Genomic DNA, 25,490 nt, shown 5'->3' with positions numbered 1-25,490 from the left:
ACTCTGTCAGCAGGCCTGGTATGGAGAGTGGCGGAGCCCAGAGAATTGTCACATTACTGGATGTCACCTTGGTGATGGTGAGGAACTGAGGTGCAGCCGGAGCTACCAGAAGAGAGAAAGAGAAAGAACATGAAGGTATTTTCATGTAGTTGAATGTGTATGACATTGAAAGTTGGAGATATACATTATCTAAAATCAATAAAGATAGCAGGAACCATGTACATTAGGGGTGCAACGACACCGGAAAGCCACGGTTTAGTATGTACCTCGGTAGTGACATCACAGTTCAGTACATTTTCGGTGCAAAAAGGAATGTGGATGCACAAAAAAAAATGTACCAAAAAATCATAAATATATACTCTATAATAGAATTTAAGGCTTGCCCAACTTCATGTCCGCCTTGTAATGATAATATATAACTATATATTAGATCATATCAATAAAGCGATATTATTAATATACAGTATTACTGATATTAGCGTGATCTGTAAGAAACGTTATCTCTTTTTTTTTTTCCAATAATGAAAATCAGAGAATGCAATTTCTGGGTTTCGCCCTGGTCATGTGACCTTAAATTAGTCAAAGTGAAAGCGAATTATTGTCATTGTGACAGAGCACATCGCTGCACAAAAGACCACACATGTTGGTATCGGTTAATATTGGAAAATAATAAGGTGTTTGTTGGTTATACTCCGCTCAGGAGTATTAGTCGCAACAGTGCCCTCTAGCGGCTGTCAGTGTAAAACTAACGAACATGTCAATTTTCAGTGGTACAGGAGTACCATATACTGGAACACAAGCACAGAGGGCCCTCTAGCGGCTGTCAATGTAAAAATAACACATTTTCAGTGGTGACGTGAAATGATATATTTTTAATACCTGAGTATAAGTTGAAAACCCAGCCAAAGGATGAAAAAAAAATGCGACTCATACTACAGGAAATACTATATTTCATATATATATATATATAAATATATATATATATATATACATTAAATGCCTCATCGCCCATAAAGGCACAGTGCAAAAGAAAAATTTTCTCTACATACCTGATTCAGAAAGAGTAGAAGCCGAGCAGTTCACTTTGTCACCAGGTCCTGCAGAGTTGACTGCAGAAACAGTGAGTGTGTACCAATTGTCTGGTAACAAGCCTGTCACCACGTGCTCCGTTGAGGGAGACTGATATTCGAAGAACTCCAGTCCTATGCCTACTGTAATCTCATAATAAACGATTTGCCCGTTAGGGTTGGCTGGAACTTCCCAGGACAAAAAAATTGAATCCCAGCTCAACCCGGAGCAAGAGAGGTTTCCAATTGGATCCGACACTGTAGACAGACAAAGTAAGACGGTTTCGTGATTATTGCCTTTAGCATTAGCATTAGCATCGAAAAAACAAATAGAAAGGTGACGTAATAGTTAGACCCGTTAGTCAATTGTACGGTATTCACATTGTCCTAGAAGTGCTTTGAATTATTTTTGAAACATTTCTCCACTTTTACAAATCTCTATGATGTCACAACCAAACCAGAACTTAGCTTCTGATTATTTATTTTTTTTACAAACCTGTATTTACATGTTTACAACATTGGCTTTGTGGATAGAAGTTTCATTTCTTTTCTATATTAGAAAAAAAAAATGTTGTGTTTGTGTGAAATGTTTTGGACAAAGTTTGACAAAAGTTTGTAGGAACAAATACCGTAAAGCACTATGAGACGCCAAACAACCAAACAATGTTAGCTTTTACTGAATAGTGTCAGCAGTATGAACTCATTATTATTGTACTTTACCTGACTCGTTGGTAGTGAAGGTCACGGGTCTGCTGAACTGATTTCCATGGCCTACACTGGTGTAACTGTAAACACTTATCTCATAGGAGCTATGAGGCCTGAAACCAGACAGATAGGCTGTGGTGGATGGATCAGAGGAGTTCTACATTGGTACAAACAAAATACACACGAGTGTTAAAGAAGAGGCAGTAACATAGGGGCATTACATAAGGTTCTTCTTCCGGTCATCTGGACTGTGAAATAACAGCGAGTCTCAGCCTCAAGTAGCTTTACACTGATTACGTTGATGATATCTTACTTTTAAAATCAAAGCAACATTTCAGTGTGTCGGAAAACAATAACCAGAATGGAGTGATAGTCAGTGGTTCAAAGATGGAACAATGAATTGTAGTACCTGATATGTGACACTGTGTGTGATGAGGTCTCTAACCCGGAAGCTGTACTGCAGTATTACACCACTGGGCTGCAGGGGGGGCTCCCACCGGAGCCATACAGACACAGCCGTGTAGTTGTATATCATGAGGTTACGCGGCGGAGACATGGGTTCTAGTGGACAGAAGTGAGATTCTTTACAAACACATATGCAACTCGCAGACATAAATAAAAAAAAATAAAAAATAATAATAAATAAATAAAATCACCGTCTTCGTCGGTGTGCAGCTGCAGCAACAGGCCCTGGTGCCCAGAGCCTTTACGCGTTGCTGCCGTAATGGTCAGGTTGTAGGGTGTGTATGGTAAAAGGTTGGTAAATATGACCGAGTTGCTTGAAGTTTGTGATGAGTTCGAGCCACCCGGACCGGACAGATTAACGGTATACTCTGTGATTTCCCCGTTGGCCTCCAGAGGTCGCTGCCACACCACGGCGATAGAGGACGATGACAGGTTCGTTGTCGATACAAGCACTGGTGCAGAACTGGGAACTGAAAACAAACAGAAAAATGCACCATATATATACACTAGTATACCGTTACACAATAAATTTTTTTTTTTTTTTCTAATTTTTCTAATATTTTAAAATATTAGAAAATAACTTCTTTTTAATAGTTTCTATCTAGTTCATTTTTGGGGGGTATTTTATGTTGAACAAAGGGCCTATAATACCTTGATTAAAAAAAGAATGTGTTTAAAACATTTGGCTGTGCTTCAAATATAGATTACAAAAAATATTGTGACATCTGTCTTTGCTGGAAAACTGCAACCTAAAACCTACATAAAAAGGTCAGTCTACCCAGTCAAACATACATGAATTTCTCTGTCATTGTCCATCAACTTACTGTCTTCATCAGTCCTTAGGTTCAAAGTACTGGTGTGGTTGTAGGCCGCACCAGCACTAGTGGCGGGGATAACAGTGACCACGTAAGGAAAGTACTTCCTTAATTTGGTGAACAGGACAACGTTGTCTGTAGTTGTCTGTTTGATGGTCTTGTTAGCAGCAGGAGTCCCTTGGCCTGATATGTCTGGCGGAACGCCGGCCTCCTGTAAGGTGATCAGGTAGTACGGCTGACCGTTTGGTTCCAGGGGAGGGTCCCAGCTAACGACAACAGTCGTAGAGCTGTAAATTGCGGCTGTCAGGTTTTGAACCGAACCGCTGGGTACTTGAAAAGGAGACAAATAAGGAGCGGTATTAGTAAATCACAGTGATGGTTCTGGTTTTCAGCTTTTCATTATACAGGGAAAAATCAACCCAGCTATTGTAGCAATGCACCACTTACAAGCTTAAAAACATCATCATCATCATCATCATTCATGTTTGTTACAGAGACCTTTAGGAAAGTTTGCATCACCATAACCACACTAACACAAAAAAATAAAACTTAAATACCTAGCAAGTGCAAGAGCAACTTAGCAAAGCAATAAAACAACACCGGAAACAAAAACAACACTGATCAATAGAAAAGTGGCAAAGGTGGGCAAAGGAAAAACTCACAAGGTAAAAAAAAAAAAAAAAATATCTGGAGCTTAAGAATTGGGCATAAAATACTCATTCCGTTCTGCAACGTAGTCTCCCTGAAAGGAATGCGCTGGGCACAAAGTAGAAACAAACAGATAAAGAGGAAAAGGCAAGAAAAAAAAAAGTGTTAAGATCCACAAGATTCATGTGTCGGAGTAATGGCCCAGGTATGTTTGAGGGTTAGAGTTGAACGATGCTTTTCTGTGAAGGTCCGGCGCTTTGCTGTGATCGAAGCAGCTAGAGTGCAGGCAGAGATAAAGAGTCAGTATAAGCAGCAGACTGGAAATACTTCACAAGTCCAGATTAAACACAAAAATCAACAAAACACAGAAACATGTTTCTGTATGTATCAAAATGTTGGGAGCTAATGTCTGCGTCATTTTTCTCAAAATCACATAAAGACAATCATTAAGGGTGTTGGAAGTTGGAAGTTTTATACACCCATCAGGTTTGTCCAGATTCCGGGGAATTTTGTTTTTTATTTAGTTGCAGCTAGGCCTCTCGCAGCTTTCGTCATGCTCGGTAAAAGGAAATACAAACTGGCTGTCTTTAAAGAGCAATATCCCAGAGGGATACGAAATAGGCCAGTTTGCCTTGGTAATTACAGTCTCCTTTCCCAAGCAGGCTGAAAGTTACTTCTTCAAAGTGATTTTTTTTTATTTTTTTTTTATGTGATTTGTTTTGTTTGGTTGAAAGGTTGATGAGAGAAATGTCTGCAGAGTCACCCTCTAGTATGTGTTGCTTACTCATTTGATTAACTTTTTTTTAAGGTTATAATATTGTTTAAGTATTTTGCAAAAAAATATATATTTTGTTGGATGTATGTTTAAATATATGTGTGTGTGTGTAAGGGGGGGGGGGAGGAGACTAACCATCCTCAGGTAAGCTTAGGCTAATAGGTTCACTCTGGACTCCTCCATCCCCATCAATTGTGCTCGATGTCATCCAAAGTGTGTACTGAGTTCCACCAACCAGTCCGTTTAGAGTGTAGTAGAAGAAAGAATCAGGGGAGGCAGGCACGGGCAAGTCTGAAACAGGAACTCTCTACGGAGAACAGGGAGAAGCAAGAATTACGTCGATTTCCAGTCATTTTCCATCTGTCTTACTAATAATTCACTGTTGTGAATATCCGTATTTTTCGGACTATAAGTCCCACTTTTTTTTTTGTCATCCTTTGGCTGGGTTTGCTACTTAAAGTCAGGTGCATATTACATACATTAAAATATATAATTTCACGTTTGTTATTTTAAGACTGACAGCCACTAGAGGGCACTCCAGGCTTGTCTACCAGTATCTGCTACTCCTGTAGCACTGGAAATTTACATGTTCTTTATTTTCACACTGACGGCCGCTAGAGAGCACTGGCGCGACTTATAGTCTGGAAAATACGGTAATTAGTGAATTATAGACTGTGGACACAATAGGAAATAAATAAACAAAAAAAAAAAAACAAAAAAAAAATAGAACACAAGCAACAGGTATCGACTTGTTTGAAAGGACAACAAATAGTCTAATGTCTGTATCAAAGCTATTTGCGCTTTGATTTACGCAAAAAAAAAAAAAAAAAAAATAGAACACAAGCAACAGGTATCGACTTGTTTAAAAGGACAACAAATCTAGCTATTTGCTTGATTTACGCAAAATTATATAATTATATAATATTAATTATAATTTTCTCTCCCATGTATATTCTTTCATTCTGTATCTTCACGGGTTATTGCAGAGGTTCCCAAAGTGGGGGAAGATAAAATAGATAAAATAGACAAGTTTAAGGTTCGTAAAAAAACAGTATCATTTAAAATGCGTGAAATAAACAAGTCCGAAAATAAAATATATGTGTGTCCTGTGTCCTGATTTTTGTGGGGGGGGGGGGCACTGGGTTATTGTATTGAAAAGTAAAGGATTTCTTTTTAAAAAGGTGCTACTGCTTTAAAACATAAAAAAGTATGTCAAAGATTGTGACCATCCTTAGGCAACCTAAAATAATAGCTAACCCTTTTTTTTGCCATTAAAAAAATGGAGGAAGGAAAGTGAACAGTGGGCGTCTTTAAGTACCCGGGGAACACTGCAGTGCTCAGAGCACCTCAGTGATAACTTGGCAGCTGGTGGACTCGAAACTGAAGCCTTCCGGACCCAGGTCCGCTTCCGTCACCACTGCCCAGCCACCGCTGCCAAGATGTTTGTCTCACCTGTTCAGTCACAGTGGTGTCGGTCATGTAGTAAATAGTGTAATGTGTAACAATGCCACGGGGTTCTGTGGGTGACTTCCACCGCAGAGTAATGGAGGAGATGGTCATGTTAATAACAGACACATTTTGAGGAGGATCCAAAGGCACTAAAAGTGTGAGAAGAAAAAAAACCACATATGAATTGTATTGATCCAGTGATCTTTAAGTTATCATTTTACAAGCATCAAAAGGTCTTCCCTCCAGCACCTGTGTCTGCAGTGGTAAAGCTGATGTAGCTCCTCAGACCTCCGTCTCCCAGGTTAGTCCATGTGGACACAGATGCATTGTAGTAACTTTCTGCATCCAGAGTTACAATTAGTGACGTCTTTGTCACGTTCTCTTCCAGTTCCATTGTTTCATTCCTGACGCGGGAAAACAAAAAACAAAAAAAAAACAGCCTTTTTCAAGAACCATGATCGAGTGGCCTGTGGCCAATGCAGATTTATGAACTCACCAAACTCTGACATTATAGTGTAGTATGTCTGAATTGGCCTCAAGCGGTGGTTTCCAGGACAAATTGATCTCAAACTCTGAGAGTTTTCTGGCCTGCAGCAACTGTGGAGGTGAGTCTGGAGCTAAGATCCAGGAAAATGACTTTCGAGTGAGATGAAAACAGGATCATGTAGAAGTCAATCTGACTCTAAGCCGGTCAGCAATTCAAAGAATATATTCACACTTGGCAAATGAGAAAATCTGCATTTTCAAATTGTCATGAATATTTCAAGAAGAAAAACCAAACCCTGAAATACAACGTAAAAATGGTTATCGTTCTTCTTTTGTGATTTTCCACCCTGCTGGAGGAAAGTGTTGCAGTAGAACCAGGAACCTGTGTTAAAACAGCATCATTAGCAGCGGCGGAAGCAGAAGACGCAGCATAGAAAAAGTAGGAAGTCAGATTTAACTGGATGTCCTGGTCTTCACCCCATGCAGAAGAAAAATGTAAAGGATAAACAAGTTCATTAAAACAGCAATCAAATACTCTTTCTTGACAGAAACACAAATGCAAATTATTTTACAAATTGTTTGTTAGTCTCAAAAACAGGTTTACGATTTAAAAAAAAAAAAGGGATCAAGCTTAGACAAAGGTTCGGGAAGGAGTTGCTAATTGACCATACACAGGACCTGTAGCTGGTGTGATTGAGTGTAAACTCCGGTCAGTAAATAAATCACTGGTCTTATTGATTATCTAATTTCTAATGTACTTTTTTTTGTCATTGATGCATTATGCAAGGGCTGGGCTATAATGAATGTGACATTATACTTTATATCAATATATGCACTCTTGTCATGAAATGAAAACGGTCAGTTAGATAGATAGATAGATATATGGATAGATGGATAGATGGATGGATAGATAGATAGATAGGTAGATACATAGATAGATAGGTAGATAGATAGATAGATAGATAGGTAGATAGATAGATAGATAGATAGATAGGTAGATAGATAGATAGATAGATAGAGAGGGAGATAGATAGATAGAGAGGGAGATAGATAGATAGAGAGGGAGATAGATAGATAGATAGATAGATCGATAGATAGATAGATAGATAGATCGATAGATAGATAGATAGATAGATGGATGGATGGATGGATGGATAAATAGATAGTTAGGTAGATAGATAGATAGAGAGGGAGATAGATAGATAGATAGATAGAGAGATAGATAGATAGATAGATAGAGAGGGAGATAGATAGATAGATAGATAGAGAGGGAGATAGATAGATAGAGAGGGAGATAGATAGATAGATAGATAGAGAGATAGATAGATAGATAGATAGAGAGATAGATAGATAGATAGATAGAGAGATAGATAGATAGATAGATAGAGAGATAGATAGATAGATAGATAGAGAGGGAGATAGACGGATAGACAGATAGATAGATAATAAGTACAAGCAGGAAGCAGCACACCATCAATGAATAAGAAAGACCTGAACAGTGGATGTTAGTAGATTATTAGGTCATTAGTCAGTAGTAGAGGATTAGTATCAGTAGTAGTAGTATTCAATTAAATTACAATTCTATACCACCATCTGTCTTTTCTTAGGATTTGATTGAATTTATCCTCCCACTAGTGTTGACACGAGGAGAATTTCAAAGAGACAAAAGACAAATAACCCATTTGCCCGTCAACCCCCTACGTCCCTCCGTCCCCTCCCCACACCCCAGTCCTCTCACCGTCTTCCAACGTGGTGATGTTTAATAGATCGCTGCTGTTTCCTGGCCCGGCACGTGTGTGCGCCTGCACTGTGGCCCAATACTGCGCAAACTTCCGTAGGTGGGTGATGTGGATGTAGTTGGCGGGTGAGGTGAGGTTAATAAGGTGGCTGGAATTCCAAAGCTCCAGGCTGTAATGGACGATGACGCCGTTAGGAAGTAGAGGAGGCTCCCAGGTCACGTTCACCTCGCTGGGACTAACTGGGTTGTACGAGAGTCCGTAGGGAGGGCTTCCTGGAACTGGTGAGGAAAACATGGTGATGTACCCTTACTGAAATCTTAAAAGAAATATACACTACATATTTTATATGTGGACTCCTGCAGACATACACATCCATAAACTTACCATCCTCTCCTGATAGCAAGTACAAAATGTCTGAGGTTTGGTTGCCATGTCCGTACCGCGTGTACGCCCTCACGGAAACGTTATAGTAAGAAAACGGCCTCAAACCGGTCAACGTGGCAGCGTTTGCGGATGAGTTCAAGACGGCAGAGTAGGATTCGTTCCCATACAGAACCTCGTACTGCTTTATGTCACCGTTGGCACGTTCTGGTGCAGACCAGGTGAGTGTAACGGTGGAGGGGCTGGTCTCCAACACGGTAAGGTTATAAGGGGGAGAGTCAGGCTCTGAGGCAGAAGAAAGAGAAAGAAAGTCGCTGTGTTACCCTTGGAAGAAAAGGGCACGAGAACCATATATTTAAAGGCAGAAAGGTGACAAACAAAATGAATTGTGCTGTGCATCTCTGTGCAGGTCTTCAAAAATAAACTCGCTGATAAGACAGTGAAGTTGATTGTTGACCTTTACCTGACCAGGGTTTATTTGTTGCACATCTTTAGGTTAATACATGGTGAAACAAGTTGTCGGAAAAACTCTGATGAGCATAGATGAACAAAACAAAACCCGAACACAACTACAATTCCTTTGAGGTAAAACGGGGGCCATGTTGACTTTGTCCTCATCCAACGTACTATCCATCCATCCATCCATCCATCCAAACTGCTTTAAATCACTATCTACTTCAAGCACATGCACATACAACTTTCAGATGAATGGCGCATGCAAAAAAGAAAAAAATGTATTTACTTTATTCTTACACATTGGCTTATTTTACCTCTTTAATTTTTAATTTTTTTTTTCCTGTGTCTAAGCGTGCAAAAGTAATGTAATTACAACAGGATAAACTTCATTTATTTTATCTTACTCACCGTCTTCTAAGGTGAAGACATGCAAAAGTAATGTAATTACAGCAGAATAAACTTCATTTATTTTATTTTACTCACCGTCTTCTAAGGTGAAGACAAAAATGTCATCTTCCTCGGAGAGAGAACTCTCTCCAGCAGCTGTAGATGCAGCAACACGGAGCTTATAACCAGTGTACTTCTCCAAATCTTGCAGGTGGTAAACAGAGAAAAAAAAAAGTGAATGACTGTCAATAAACAATAAACAAGGTACTGTACTGTTATGGCATAACTACAATTACCTGTTATCAATATGTTGGTGGTGTTAGACATCCATTGGAGTGGCTGTTTATTATGCAGTTTGAGTCCATAGACAGTGTAGTGTGTGATCTGGCCATTTGGGTTTAGGGGCGGAACCCAGTTCACTTGTATAGAGGTGGAGCTTATGTTCTGATATGTCACTTGTAGCACCGAACTGGGCACTGGGAGACATTGAACAAAAAGTCATGAAGAAATTCTCAACCAAAGTGAATGAACCTGTTTAAAGATACTGTTTATGGTCAAGACAAAAAGTTAGTAATGTGGTGTTATGTCTCAATCCATCCCTTATCTACTGGTTATTTCTTTGCCGCGTCACTTAATCCTCTTAATACAAACTCTATACAGAAAGATAGAGTGGTTATTGCAACAATGTACACTAGCCAGGTAACATATCCCATATATCCCATCATTCATTGCAGTCGTGAGACATTGCGGAGAGAGGAGCAGAATCCGTCCTTTCGTTTTAATTGTGCGAGAGCCCTATATATTTTTTTTAACATTTTCAACTGATATTTGTTAAGCCATGTATTTAATCACAAACAGATTATCCAGAAGGAAACCAGACCATGACATAGCATTGGATTAAAAGTCACTGAGGTCCAGTAATTAAAATTTCAAACGAGCAAACAGAGCTGAATAACCCTTTTTTTTTCTGTTAAATTAACCCTTTGATGCATGACCCATGATATACTGAGTTAAAAAAGTGTTTTTATGTGTTTTTAGACATAAAAATAAGAACTGATTTGGTTCTGTTTTTATACACCAAATTTTCTTTTTGAATGTTGACACAATTATTCTGCAGTTGCAAAGGCTGACCACTGTATGGCAGTGTTGGGTGATTCTCAGGCGTCCACTGTAGAGGCTTACACTGCATGTAACACTGCCATCAAAAGCTATTCTTATCATAGAAAATGACATTTTCATAGCTGTCCACTGTAGTGACCGTCATGCATGAAAGGGTTACATACAAAGTGCATCTTTTTAGAAAAAAAACAAAAACAAACAGAGCTTAGACACTCCATGGCCTTATACATGATTTGTAATTAGAATTAGAATTTGTTTTTTAAATTGACTACTCACCCTGCTCCCTGGTTTTCTCTGTGACATTTGCGACAGGGCCTTCTCCCACAGTGGTAGAAGCAGTGACTCTGAACGTGTATTCAGTGAAAGGATTAAGCTCAGAAACCAAGTAGGACAAATCCTCCGTAAAAACATTCATCACCTCCTCTCTTACTGTCACACCTGTAGCATAAACGAGGATATGGGAAAAACACAATGTGCACACGGGCTTAACAAATATTTCACATATATATTTCTATATATATTTTCACATTAGTTCTCCCCCACCTGTTACACCATAAGCAGTAGCACTGCGCGTTGAACGGCGCGCATCTTGTGTAGAAATGTGAACCTGGCTTGCGGTCTGGGTCAAGGATGAAGAGTCTGAAGTCATGTCCCCTGGTGGTGTTTGACTTGTCAAATGTAAAGATGTAGCAGGTGGCACCCATGTAACGGAAAAGGCGCGTGTCACCGGCATCTCACTGCCCACGTAATCAACCGTAGGTTCTCGGTCGGTTCCCGTGACGTCATCTGTGTACTTAAAGCTCAACATAGTCGAGTCCGTCGGCAGACTGCGGTCAGAGAGGGTGCCTATAAAAGCGGTGGGCGATGTGAACGCACTAAGGTCAGCTGATCTTTTCCGTCGTCCACCTGCTGGACCGTTGGAAACATCTGGAGCAGCAGTCCATTCTTGGTAAGAATCAGTTATATTCTGTAGAAAGATAATACAGTTTAAATGGGAGGGCTTTGTATAAAATTGTATCGAGTTCAAATTTCTGCAATTACAGCGGTATAATTGAACAAATAAAACATGTTACTATCGTTTGTATGATTTAGTTCAATCACTTTTTGTATACAGTGAGCCCTCTCCTATCGCGGTAGTTGCGATAGGAGACCCACCACGAAAACGAAAAATCCACGAAGTAGAGGCGAGATAGTTATTATATTATTTACGTAAATATATTAACCCTTTACGAACCTCCCCCACTCCCCCATTGTATAATGGAAATATAAGACATACGTATTAGGTAAATAAATTAAATACACAACCATGAAAAACAATGTCAAATACATTCTGGTGTTAGAAAATAATTAATTAAATGTATGAATTTATTTATTTGAAAGTCCAATAACTTTAGAGTATAATGAGTCTCTGAAGTATATAAAAAAAATTATTAATGTTATTTAAAAAAAATAAATAACATTGTTATACTATCAAATGCATAAAATACTTCATGTCCATCGTGAATTAATTTTATTATTTAAATGTTATCGTTAACTCCTACATTTATTTATTTTATATTCTCAGCATGAGACGTGCGTCGCTACAAAAAATGGACTGACTTTGCTTACACTATTTATGTCAGAAAATGAACCGTTGACTGAAGCAATTTATTAAATACTTAGTTAAACAATTAATGAAAAACATATCCTAGAAAAATATATTTGAAAAAAATATAAAATATATAATAAAATATATTTTTTCTGGATCTGTGTATAATACGTACTCCTGTGGTGAGGGTGATGTCCTGCACCAGAGTGTCATCTGCAAACACCTGTAGTCTGTACTGGGTGATTGGACCATTTGGCTGAGCAGGGCTTTTCCAACTCACAAGTATAGAAACGGAATCCTCTGCCATTGCACTGAGTTCTTGCACAGCACTGGGTGCTACTCATGTAAAAGAAAAAAACAACAACATTTTATCTTAATCATAAACAACAACAACAAAAAAAAAAACAAGAAGCAAAGCTTTTACAAATGTTTTTGGCAAATGCATAGATTTGGGATTCTTTTGACCTTCAGCAAGGGTAGTTGTGTTATCCTGTGCAGCTGGACCAACCTCCCCAGCTGATTTTGCACGTACAGCCACTGTGTACCTCATGTAAGGAGTCAAACCGGTAAAGGTAAATTGCATATCCGCTGTGCTATTTTCATAACTGGAGCCTGGAATGAGAGCAAAAAAAAAAAAGCTTTTACCATTAAAAAAAAAACATTGCCCTCTAGTGGCTGTCAGTGTGAAAATAACGAACATGTAATCTTTCATAGGTAAGGTATGTAGCAGATACTGGTACATAAGCCTAGAGTGCCATCTAGTGGCTGTCAGTGGGAAAATAATGAACATGTAACTTCATAGGTACGGGAGTAGCAGATACTGGTACATAAGCCTAGAGTGCCCTCTAGTGGCTTTCAGTGGGAAAATAACGAACATGTAATCTTTCATAGGTAAGGTATGTAGCAGATACTGGTACATAAGCCTAGAGTGCCATCTAGTGGCTGTCAGTGGGAAAATAATGAACATGTAACTTCATAGGTACGGGAGTAGCAGATACTGGTACATAAGCCTAGAGCGCCCTCTGGTGGCTGTCCGTGTGAAAATAACAAACATGTGAAAATATACATTTAAATATACAGTTTGCTCCCCCGGCCAGAGGATTAAAAAAAGGGCGACTTGTAGTCCGTAAAATACGGACGGAACTCTAAAATTAGAAACATGGATTGTGTGCACACATGAAAAAAAAAAAAAAAGTATGATAAATTACCTGTTGATCCATAAATATAGAGCACGTAGGTAAATTTTCCTGTGATAATGTTGGGAGAATTCCACGACACAGAGATAGACCTTGAAGTCACATTTCGTACTTTGAAGTTTTGGGGTGAGTCTTCTGGGGCTGCCATTAAGTAACACATAAAGGTTTTATATTTGATGAACAGTAGTTTGGCACATAGAGATACATAGAGATACACTGTTTATGCAGAGATAAGAACCAATTACAGTGGGGCTTCAAGACGCGAGCTACCCAAAATACAAGTTTCCCAAGTTACGAGTAAGCAACTTTTGCAAGATATTCTTTATATATAAGTATATTTCTTGGGGGCTGGAACAAATTAATTGGTTTTTAGTTTTTTTTAATGGAGAAAATGCATCGTATCGCGAAGCCCCACTGTATGTAAAGAGAGCTCTATGAAATAAACATCTGTTTTTATTTAATGTTTCTATTTATTATTACTATTTATTATATTGCTATAAGCGTGTATAAATTTGCAGGACAGAAAATCAGATCCGATGGGGTGGGGCAGTGGCAGAGAACTCTTAGTAGATATGGTACGAGTATGAAGGCAGGACAGATAACTCTAGACAGAGAAAAGAAATGGCTGTCGTCGATTCTTATTTTAGAAAGAGGGAAGAAGGGGAAAAGGTTGTGAAGAATGCAATTCATGTAAGTCATTCAAATCTAACGTCCGTACCTGACTCTGGTGTGCGGGTCATTTGAGAGGCTATCTGTCCTTCTCCGTCAGAAGTGAATGCGGACACTTCAAATAGATATGCAGTGTAAGGTCGAAGCCCATCAACCCCTACTGATATGGGCACACTCCAGGAGGCAGCCGGCGGCACAGCGGAAAGGGTGATGGGTGGAGCCGATGCCGTCATCTCCAACGGACTCAGAGTTGCGCGAGATAGGATGTCAGCTGCATCCTAATCACGGAATATGAGAAATATCTTTTCACCCCGTCGTGTTAGTCTTCAAGGTTTTCAAAGCTTGCTTTGCTTGACATTTCTGAGCTAATTGAGAAAATACAAATCCTCAGTCCCCGTCATTGGACCCTCTTTCAACTAACTTGTCTATTTCTGCACTGGTTCCTCTAATCACGTTATCCCCTCTTGCCTCACCTCTACAAGTAATCCTTCACCCCACAACACAGCTGCCTATCAATAACGTTGATGATACATTCTAGTCTTGTTTCCGCCTACTTCACAGCATACTGAACTACAGTTCAGTGTCAAGGGGTCTTCTAGACTCTCCATTTTATTTGGCTTGACCCTTCGTCAGGGATCACCACTTTGGTAAAACAGTATTTTGGCAGCGTTTTTCCTTCCTGACACAACTCAACGTAATAGTGGAAATTAAGCGTAATGAACCAGTGTCCTGTTGGATTTGCATTCCCTGTTGAATTTTTTGAAAAGTTTTGTCATCGCTTATCCCCGCCCATAAAATCTTAAACTATAGATATATTAATTCAATAGGTAGAATTTACCTATCAGATTTGTATAATGTGTATTAAACTAACGGGCATACAAATTAGAAAGATAGAATGTCCTTTCGAATTTGTATGCCCTTAACCGTCATATGAGGTGTACAAATCCGATAGGTAGAATTCACGTATCAGAAACAAACTAACTGTTTAAAACTAAAAAACTAGAAACCGATTGCTGTAGTTATCAGAATTGTATATAGGCAAACAAATCTGACGGGGCATACAAATCCGATAGCTTAGCTTTCGGATTTGAATGCGGGTGTACAAATCCGACCGGGCGCACAAATTCGACAGAACACCGCCATGAATGTTACCGCTGTGCCACTCTAGCCCCTAACATTGTCCATGGATATTGCAATTTTTTAACAATAAGATCTGGTTACTTTACATTGCAATGAGGTAGTGCAATGGACATGATGTCCCCTGCGTTGACCTCCTGCTCGTGGACCGTCTCAGCCGTACGGGTATGTTTAACCTTGATAGCGAACTTCGTGATGAGGCCGTTGATGCGATGCGGCAGGAACCATGTAACAATGGCATACGTGTGGTTTTGAACATACGCCGTTAAGTTTGTGACTTGGCCCGGAGCTGCAGAAGATGAGAGGATACAAACACGTTTCATTTCATTTTCAATAGGTTATTTTAGATTGGGAAGAAATTGCTGCATGGTTACTTACGAGATTCATTTGTCTGTATATATAAAGCTTTACTGTATGGTCCAATTCCAGATGGGTATGCAGCTGCCACCTATACAAAACCGGAAAATATTATAGTTTTGTTATTGGTTGATTGATTTCAAAAGACTGTGTTCATGGTGTATTTTTAACACCATGAACACCGTGTATTTTCTTAAATGTCTAAAAAATGTTTTAGTTTACAGTAATGACACATTGTTGGAATTCCATTTTTTTTTTTTTTTAGTTTTGAGTTACTTATTTTTTTAAAAGCACTGCTAAAAACTGTTGGTTTCAGTTAAATGTTTGAGATGGGGAAAAAACTTCTACTTGTCTCTTTCATCAAGTGTAGTCTTGACTTACAAAATATGAAGCAAATATGACTCTGTCCTTACATTAAATCTTATCTCCAGAGACTACCTGATAATCAGAAACACAATTTTGTGCAAGCTCAGGGACAAGTTGCAGTGGAAAGAGCTGTGGTTGATCCGAAAGATCTGTTTACCTGATAAATAATGCAATCGGGATCAATTACTGCTCTTCATCCAGATTAAGACAATAGAAGGATTCTGTAGGATTGGGGTTAGATATCCCTCTCAAAGGGGACATTTTTAAACTAAAATAAACATATATCTAAATTAAAATTATAGTTAAACAATTAGTTATTCGATAAGTGAATGAATGAATCAATCAATCAATAATTTTGATCCTAAATGGTAGGACCGGCTGGGCTAGCAGAAAAGCAGCAAACCATCCCTAAAGAACTAAACTATCAAACCTGAATGACACAACCAGAGACAATAACTGACCTGCTCTAGAATGATAATGAATGAATGTCACAGTTCGGAAAGATTATCAATTAGTTAAACAGGTTAGCTAACAAGGATTTGCATAACATACTGTTGCCTTTACTGTGCTGAATCACGATTTACAACCGACAAAGGTGATTGAAGGTCAAAGAAAGTTTTTTTTTGTGCTTTTACTGTTGCTTTTCATTAATTAGTAAGATTATAAATTGAGTGAGATACTATCTGACTGTCCTGTACACCACGGGTCCCCAACCTCCGGTCCTCCGGTCCACCCGCGGTAACGCCTGGCACTGGCCGACCGGTCGTTGGTACAAAAAAAATGAATCTGTAAGTCATACTGTTACAGTATATCCTACCTGAATATGATATGTAGAGCCTGAAGTAAAGGAATTAATAAGAGTCTCAAGAGGTTCCATCTCAACATGAACGTTGACCTGAATGAAGTTGACATCAATATAGGGACATACTTCTTTATACCTGAAAAACAAATAAAGCAAACAAAGACAAATGAAAAACATTTCCCTTTGGCTGGGTTTGCGACTTATACTCAGGTGTGACTTATACATTAAAATATATAATTTGGCATGTTTGTTAACCCTAGAGTGCCGCTAGAGGGCACTCTAGGCTTGTGTACAAGCATTGCTACTCCTGTACCACTGAAAATTTACACGTTTGTTATTTTCACACTGACAGCCGATAGAGGGCATTCTTCTTCATTATGCATATTTTGGAGTGAGTTAAAGTCCGGAAAATACTCGGGAGTTCCCTTCAGGAAATATGTTCTTTGTTCTTTTAAATCTATTTACCATTAGTAGTCTGCATCACTCCTCTCTTTAACTAATCTTTCCTTTCGGTCGGCCGATATTATCAGGTGTCAGTGTGAAAATAACAATCATGTAAATTTTCAGTGATACTGGAGTAGCAGATTATGGTACACAAGCCTATAGTGCCCTCTAGCGGCTATCAGTGTGAAAATAACAAACGTGAAATTATATATTTTAGCGGAGCGGTAAAATGAACCGGAAGCGGGCTTGTGATTTTATTAGAAAAGTGGTTTATTACTTACCTGGAATTAGCAATAATCTTGGACTGTGAACTAATATTTCACTATGAACAAATTACTCTCTGTGAACTAATCTTTCGCTGTGAACTAATCTTTCGCTATGAACGAATCGCGCTCTGTGAACTAATCTTTCGCTGTGAACTAATCTTTCACTATGAACGAATCACTCTCTGTGAACTAAGCTTTCGCTTCGTTCTCGCAGTTTCGTTCCATTTGTCACGTGACAGAGAGCTCGGGTCTCTTTTGCTCTCATTCATCTTCACATTGTGCTGTGTTTTTATTTCTTAGCTTTTCACATGGTTTTAATTGCTTATGGCATTTTGTGTACTTTGTAGACTTTGTCAGCGGAAGCAAACCATGTTGCCTTCAGTATTTAGTGTCGGAGAACCGCAGGCTTCTTGACAACGCCCACAATAGGGCTAAAGCGCCACCTGCTGTAAAACGAATGAAATTATTCGTTCAAGATTCGTTCACGACTCGTAGCAAAGTAAAACAGTAAAACACACCTAACTAATTATTCCCCAAATGTCACAATATTTTATATATTAATATATTATATATACTATTTTATATATAGCTGCACCTGATTATAAGTCCTAAACACAGCCAAAGGATGAAAAAGGGCAACTTTAACTAATTATTTTGATAAAAATAACAAACCATAAATTCAAACATATTGCAAACAAACACCCAAAACCTAAACTTAATGTAGAATTGTTGGAAAGTGTGCTAAACTTTGGAAAAGAAAAACCCAAACTTGTTTTAGTCTAAGTTAATACTGGTTAATGTAAATTGTTTGAAATTATACGTCTGTGACAGTCTTTAGGCAACAGCAACTAGAAGAAAGACTGATTGACTATCGTCAAATAGTTCCCTACGCATCCAAGAGAACTCTTTTCTGACAGAATTGTGAAAACCTCTAGTTAATGTCTGAATGAGACTTTTCTGTGTACTTTTGTGTGTTAAAAGTCAGAGAAATCAACACATAGGCGCCTTCACGGTACTAAAAAAAACTGCGTGTGCTACAATTTCACACGCTAATGTGTGTGCTATTGTTGCTAGTTAGCAGTTTGATTGACACAGCACTCACCTGGTCAGCTACCGCCTTATCAACGAAGTCACCTATCATTGCTATGGACTGCGGTGATAGTCGTGCCCATAGACAGCCAGGCACGAAAACTAGTTTATTTTCAATTAAGTAATGTTGAGTGAAAAAGTGGGACAAAATGTTAAATTTGCGTGACTAGGGCTAAAAAAAAAGGCTAAAATTGCTGTGTGGTAAAACTTAAAGCTGTTTCTCTTTTCTTTCCTGTGAAAAACCTCTTAATCTCTCCTTCTCCGGTGCTCCTGTTTAATTGCTCCACTCTACTGGGTGACACAGACAACTTTTTTGAGCAGTGCTGCCACCTAGTGAACTGAAGTTTGTTTATCTCTGCATTAAAGGATCACTCAAGACTTGTGACTAGTTTAACTTGGCTTTCACCAACAACTACCATAACCACAGGAAAGAATAAGGAAGAGAGTAGTAAACTGGATAACGTTTGTATTCTTTACGATAGACTGATGTCTTGATTTGGTTGGTGGTTAACATCCAAATTAAGAAATTAAACATTTTTTGAACATGTGCAGAGGAGGAAAAAAAAGTTATTATTATTATTAAAAATAAAAATAAAAATAAAAATAAAAATAAAAATAAAAATAAAAATAAAAATAAAAATAAAAATAAAAATAAAAATAAAAATAAAAATAAAAATAAAAATAAAAATAAAAATAAAAATAAAAATAAAAATAAAAATAAAAATAAAAATAAAATAAATAAAAATAAAAATAAATAATAAATATTAATAATAATAATAAACCAGGGGTCCCCAACCTTTTTTGTTCCAAGGACCGATAATACTGCGTCATCCTCATTAAATTCTCGAAATAAATTATATTCTGTTAGTATCAGAGTCTGAATGACCTGTTGTTTTGAAACACTGCCATATTAGGAAATGACTGGATTCCTTTTGAATGAAACTTTTTTTTTTTACTGTTTCACCAGATCTGGGGTTTAAGACCCTCGTAACAGACAAAGATTTGGGTAATAGACCTATCTGACAGGACTAAAAAAAAAGGACCCCAGAAAAAGATTTATGAATACAATGAAAGGGGAGGTGGATATGGTTAGCGTATCATAAATGTAGGCGACGCAAAGAACACAGTGGAACGGAGGTATGAGAAGAGGTTAATAAACATATTACCTTTGCTTGCCTTGTACTTTTTAAAGACAAAAATTACCTGATGACATAATAGTCAACGTTGGTGGTATCAGGCATTTTCCAGGACAGCAGTATGCCGCTAGAGCCCACTGGGTCTCCTTCCAGATCAAAGGGGGTGCCCAGACCTGTGGGTGGACAAAAAAGTTGTTATTATGTTTAGGATTTGTTGGGACTAAATAAAATATTTAAAATTGTTTGATGAATACTTAGTTCTGTACATGTGGACATTGAAGAAACATCTTTTACTCACACAAAACCTTTTCCAAATTTGTTCACTTTGTTGATAATGGCCTAATTTTTTCGCAGGGAATTTTGTGGGTGATCTGGTAGAATTTGGGGATTTTATTTTATAGCATTTTTATTTGCCTCTTCAGGTGGAGGTTAATCAAAGGAGTACAGGGGCTACATGAAGTTTTTGAGTTCGGATGCAGCTAGAACTGTTGTTCTCGAGCTTGTAGATAACGTTCTATCAAGTCACTCTGGACCCGCATGTGACTTTCATCCCTCTGCTGTGGCTCCTTGTGGCTTTGGAAGATGTTACTCGGTATTAAAGACACACTACACTAGCCTACAACTAAATCTTAAACAATTAGAGCTTGTAAATTGTTCAACTTAAAATATCATAAAATATCATCAGGTAGTATCGAAGTACCTCCCTCTGCAGTGCTAAGATTATTAAGACTTCCTACAGCAGAGTCAACTGACTCGAGTGCGAAAGCTTGGGTTTAATATACCCTGAAATATAACTTAAACACCAAAAAGAGGTAAAACACATACCAGTGCACTGTATGGATGTCATAGGGAACTGCAATTCCCATAACTGATGCTTCTGGAAAATCCGCCTACGTACTCCAGAGCCCTTTAAATTAGGGGGGAGGGTCAGCCCCAGTATCTTTCTCTCTGATTGAGATTTTCTGTTGTAAAGAAATACCTACTCTTCTTGCAAGAAGTAGACTTAATGAGCTTTTGTTGGCCACAATGAACAACACAACACTTGCTCTTCTTTCTATTTTAATTTTAACTGATTCATTGTTTTCAATAAGTAACATTACAACTGCAGCCCTAAGCAGTTCATTAAAAGTTCCTTCGGACTTAATTTGCACCGACGCATCATCAACCAGAGACCTTTCGGATCAATAGGATTTTCTACACGCAATGGAACCATATTACGGACGTTTTCCTTAAGGGAAAAATGTTTTCTGCATCTAGACACGAGCAGACGGACAAGGTTGAAAATTGAGCACCCATAGTGTTAGAAATGGGTGTATATGTAGGAGTACTATTTAAAATTAGGGACCGTTTCATTGTAATTAAAGTGTATGTTAAAGAAATTAAAGAGTATTTGTGCTGATTTTATAGATACGTTGTACCACCCAGACACTTTCGCATCCTCAGGATTTTAGCAAAACGTATAATATTACAGTGCTTCTCAATTATTTTCTGTCATGCCACCCCCCCCCCCCGAGGACAGAAATGTTTTCAAACCCTCCGCTCGCTCTCCCCCCCCAATCCACACTACCATGAAATGACATACTATTGAGAACCTGGTAACATGTATATTTTTTATCTTTACAAACCACTCTATGAGTTAGGTTGCTGCCACCTAGTGACTGGAGGCCACACACACTCAAGCATATTTACAAATACTTATTTGTGCCTCGATTGCCTATTGCTGCTACTATATATTTATGTTTTTAACCATTATTATCCATTTAATACAGGATTAGGCTAGTACAGCTACCCAATTAAAAGATATATGTATATATTTATATATGTATGTATATATATATGTATATATATATATATATAAATATATATACATATATGTATATATATGTAGATATATATACATATATGTATATATAGATATATATGTATATGTATATGTATACTCCTACTACAGTATGTGAATGCTATTGACCGTGGTGTATATGTGATACAGTAAGTAATAGAACATTACTGTAGTAGTGCAGTAGTGTAAACATAACAATTTGGAATACCGCACACCATCAATTTAACCGTTTATTCATTTATTTTTGAACACTGAAATTAATGGTAATATTTGAATGAGACCGAATTGGTGCCCTCTGTGAGGCAAATTGGTATTGCACCTACACAGGGCAGCAGAAAACCTGTTATAACTTCAATTAAAAGTCCCCCCTCAAAAAAATCCTGCCCACACAAAAGCATGTAGAAGTGGATGTGCACGCTTATCTCACCAATGTCGTTAGTGACGAGCATGCGGCTGACTCCAGGACTGATATGGGAAGAGGTGGCTGTGGTGCCTGTATATTCTGCCCCCGGAGTGACACTGACCGCACCAGCCTACAAAAAAAAAAAAAAAAAAATATATATATATAGCACAGAGGATTGCACACTGGGTTATTCATATACTGTATATATAAAGAGATGGAATTCCCATCACTAGCTCTGTGACTGTGACTGATTTTTTTTTTCTTATTGGCGTGCTTCTGAAGTGCTGTGTCACTTCCTTTGTTTGGTGTTCTGCAAAAGTCATTAATCTTTAAAGAGATAGTAACCAAATATGCAGCGTGCTGACATGTGGCTACGAAACCAGCGGGAGAGTGCAGGAACTGACACAAGTAGTCACCTTTGTCCATGAATGTGTGAATGTGACTGGTCTCACAATCTGTAAAATGAAAGGATTGCACCTTTTGGTTTTCTCGAGAGGCCCAATTTAAACTCCTTTTTTTTTTTAAAGATTCTTGAGTAAGGAAAACAGCATTTCTGCAGATAGCCTATGTAGTATACTAAACTACCAAAAAGTGTACAAAAACACAGGTAGGTACTGTAGGTATGTGGGTAGGAAGATTGGTTAGTTAGTAGATAGATAGATAGATAGATAGGTAGATAGATAGATAGATAGATAGATAGATAGATAGATAGATAGATAGATAGATAGATAGATAGATAGATAGATAGATAGATGATAGATAGATAGATAGATAGATAGATAGATAGATAGATAGATAGATAGATAGGTAGATAGATAGATAGATAGATAGATAGGGAAATACAGCATAGAAAATTATAGAAAATGGTAAAAGCATTTTAGCCTTTATGCATGGCTTTTACATGTCATTTATATTAGTTCATATCTATCTGCCCTTGACCCGGCCCCCCTGTGGGGAAAGAAGAAGAAAGAAGGTGAATAGATATTTTGTTGCCACGGTGATGGACAAATTGACAGATGACGTCAGGCAGGAGGCTCCATGGACCATGACGTTTGCAGGTGACGTGGTAATGTGGCGAGAGTAGGAAGCAGGTGGAAGAAAATCTGAGGTGTAGGGTTTGCTTTGGAGAGAATAGGTATTCTGTCAGCAGGAGAAAAACAGGTATGTAAACGAGAGTGAGGGCAACGGAACTGTAATGATGCTAGGAGTACAAGTAGTAAATGGGTATAAGTTTTAATAACTAAGGTTGACCATCTAGAGCAGGCATGCGCAAACTAAGGCCCCGGGGGCCTGATGCGGCCCGTTCAGATTTTTAATTCGGCCTGCCAAACTTTTCCACATTATATAATTTATTTATAATATCATAACACATCTGCCTTTCCCTGCAATACCCACATTTCCACAATAGAGGGTGTAGAAAATGATAAAAGTATTTTAAAATTATAGCCTTTATGCATGGCTTTTACACGTCATTTATCTTAGTTCTCACGAACGCTGCATCTATCTGCTCCTGACCCTCCTGACCCTCTGTTCAATATTAGGACAATTGTGGCCCAGCGAGTCAAAAAGTTTGCCCACGCCTGGTCTAGAGTCATGGAGTTTGCAAAAAAAAAAGGTGAAATATGTGTGTAAGCATGGATTTAATGGATGAAAATGAGTGCCAGGTGTGATTTGTGACAAAAGAAAAGAAGTTGAAAGGGGAGGTTAAGACAGTAGTGAGACCTGCTCTGATATGTGGTTCAGAGAAAGTGTCTCCGCCTAAATAGACAAAAGGCTGAGTTGGAGATGGCAGAGGTGAAGATGCTGAGATTTTCACTGGGAGTGAGCAGTTTGGAGATGACGTTGGAGAAGAGAGGTGAAGATGGTTTGGGCATGTGCTAAGGAGAGGTAGTGAATATGTTGGACAATTTATGTAACAAAACTATAGTCCAAAAACATTAGCTGTGGTTAGCTAGGGCGCTTAAATAAAGTCCAAAATCTATATATTGCTCATTGATGCTAAAAAATTAGTCTGGCTATCTTGTTAAATGTTTGTGTTACTTTGGCCCTAGTTTGAATATAGCTCAGATTTTTGCTAGCCAATGTGCTGCTGTATACGCATGATATATATAATAAAACAATCTTCAAATCCAAAACAACATGTAAAACAGGCATAGTACAAGTTATGTATGTAGCATTTAGCCGTTAGCATCGAGAGTCACCATTTTGTATTGGTACGTTGTAATAAAGTTCACTAAATAAAAAGTTGAGAAACATTTATTTTTTTCGTTTTTACAGTATGTACAGCTTTTAACAATGAATACATGATGTTGTGTTTCCAAAGTTTGTGACATTTGAGATTCTTACCTGTGAGTCCACCTTTTCCAGACAGTTCGTTATCAGCAGGATGAGACAGAGGAAGGTCATGATAGGTAGGGGTTGTACATGTAGAAAATGTCACTGGAGGTACGAAGCCTAACCGAGGCGGTCGTCACTTTTAGTCCTCAAACGTTAGCATTGATCAGCGTAGGTAAATCCACTTAGACGAACGAAAGCCACTTTAAGTTAAGAAGCTGGTAAGCTAGGATTGAAGTTAGCTGTCAACACGTAGATTTCTTTAGTACTGGCCCTTGAGGGCAACAACAACAAAAAAAAGGCGGAATAGCACAAACATACACCTCTGGTCTCAGTCCTAAGGGAGAGCTGCTTGAGCAACTGAATGATTCAGGTATGAGCTCATGAGGGTCACTTAATAAATAATGAGCTCTATTCAACCCTGAGCACTGTGTGTGCGTTTGTGTGTGTGTGTGTTTGTATGTGTAAAGTTACATTTTGGGGGGTATCTGACACCTGGCAGCCACAATAAGCCAGTACAGAGCAGTACCGATACTGGGAGAATACACCATATTTACCAGGGGAATTTTTTTATTTTTTATTTTATTTTAATGTAAAAACTGAAGTCCACTGAGGACTTATAGAAATAATATATGGTGTGATTTTGAAGTTTTGGAAATGCTCAATCCTGTCAGACCTTTTACTTGAAGTTCAAGAATCATATGACAAGAAATATATTGGATGTTATGTAAATTGACATATATCTAATTATCATGTTATGTCAAATTTTCATCATGTATGTAAAAAAATTCTTTCCTTATGTTTTCTGGTGCCCAGAATACCGAAGTGCTTTGTCACTTTCTTTGTTTGGTGTTCTGCAAAAGTCGTTAATCTTTAAAGAGTTCGTAACCAGATATGCAGCGCGCTGACATTGCTAGGAAAGCACCAAGAGACTGTAGAACCTGACACGAGTGGCCACCGTTGTCCAAGTATATGTGAATGTGACTGGTAAAAATCGCTGCACTGTAAAATAAGAGCATCTTTTGTTTTCAAGAGCACATATTTAAGGTAGAGAACCTGTGTTAAACTGATGATTTCAAGGATTGAAGATTCCTTGTTCATCAAATCTTTCTCTACAAATGTGCAGAAATAGATACATTGTTCAGAATAGACAGACATACAGATATCCATATAGATAGATAGATAGATAGATAGGTAGATAGCTAGATAGATAGATAGATAGATAGATAGATAGATAGATAGGTAGATAGATAGATAGATAGATAGATAGATAGATAGATAGATAGATAGATAGATAGATAGATAGATAGATAGATAGATAGGTAGATAGATAGATAGATAGATAGATAGATAGATAGATGGATAGATAGA

General features: G+C 38.1%; 1 protein-coding gene across 1 annotated transcript in view; it reads right to left on the bottom strand.

Annotated features, from left to right (window-relative positions):
• ptprq (protein tyrosine phosphatase receptor type Q) overlaps positions 1-19,728 on the bottom strand; it is a gene marked incomplete at its 5' end in the record, with an annotated part of 29,651 nt that extends 9,923 nt beyond the window's left edge. Inside the window, 24 exons of the mRNA XM_025056340.1 lie at positions 3-102; positions 1,050-1,325; positions 1,788-1,929; positions 2,182-2,333; positions 2,429-2,707; positions 3,062-3,382; positions 4,611-4,782; positions 5,928-6,073; positions 6,174-6,328; positions 6,421-6,541; positions 8,149-8,427; positions 8,534-8,815; positions 9,470-9,577; positions 9,670-9,849; positions 10,769-10,930; positions 11,036-11,459; positions 12,256-12,416; positions 12,546-12,692; positions 13,289-13,417; positions 13,995-14,223; positions 15,172-15,371; positions 15,461-15,530; positions 16,623-16,743; positions 19,610-19,728. Of these exons, the coding sequence (XP_024912108.1) occupies positions 3-102; positions 1,050-1,325; positions 1,788-1,929; positions 2,182-2,333; positions 2,429-2,707; positions 3,062-3,382; positions 4,611-4,782; positions 5,928-6,073; positions 6,174-6,328; positions 6,421-6,541; positions 8,149-8,427; positions 8,534-8,815; positions 9,470-9,577; positions 9,670-9,849; positions 10,769-10,930; positions 11,036-11,459; positions 12,256-12,416; positions 12,546-12,692; positions 13,289-13,417; positions 13,995-14,223; positions 15,172-15,371; positions 15,461-15,530; positions 16,623-16,743; positions 19,610-19,728 (4,475 nt within the window). The remainder of the gene's footprint in view (positions 1-2; positions 103-1,049; positions 1,326-1,787; positions 1,930-2,181; positions 2,334-2,428; positions 2,708-3,061; positions 3,383-4,610; positions 4,783-5,927; positions 6,074-6,173; positions 6,329-6,420; positions 6,542-8,148; positions 8,428-8,533; positions 8,816-9,469; positions 9,578-9,669; positions 9,850-10,768; positions 10,931-11,035; positions 11,460-12,255; positions 12,417-12,545; positions 12,693-13,288; positions 13,418-13,994; positions 14,224-15,171; positions 15,372-15,460; positions 15,531-16,622; positions 16,744-19,609) is intronic.
• Positions 19,729-25,490: the final 5,762 nt, after the last annotated feature.

Source organism: Cynoglossus semilaevis, chromosome 6 (assembly GCF_000523025.1).
Source record: "Cynoglossus semilaevis isolate Cse_v1.0 chromosome 6, Cse_v1.0, whole genome shotgun sequence".
Taxonomy (NCBI): Eukaryota; Metazoa; Chordata; class Actinopteri; order Pleuronectiformes; family Cynoglossidae; genus Cynoglossus; species Cynoglossus semilaevis.
The sequence above is the reverse complement of the archived record's forward strand: the minus strand, read 5'-3'. Positions and strand labels throughout refer to the sequence as shown.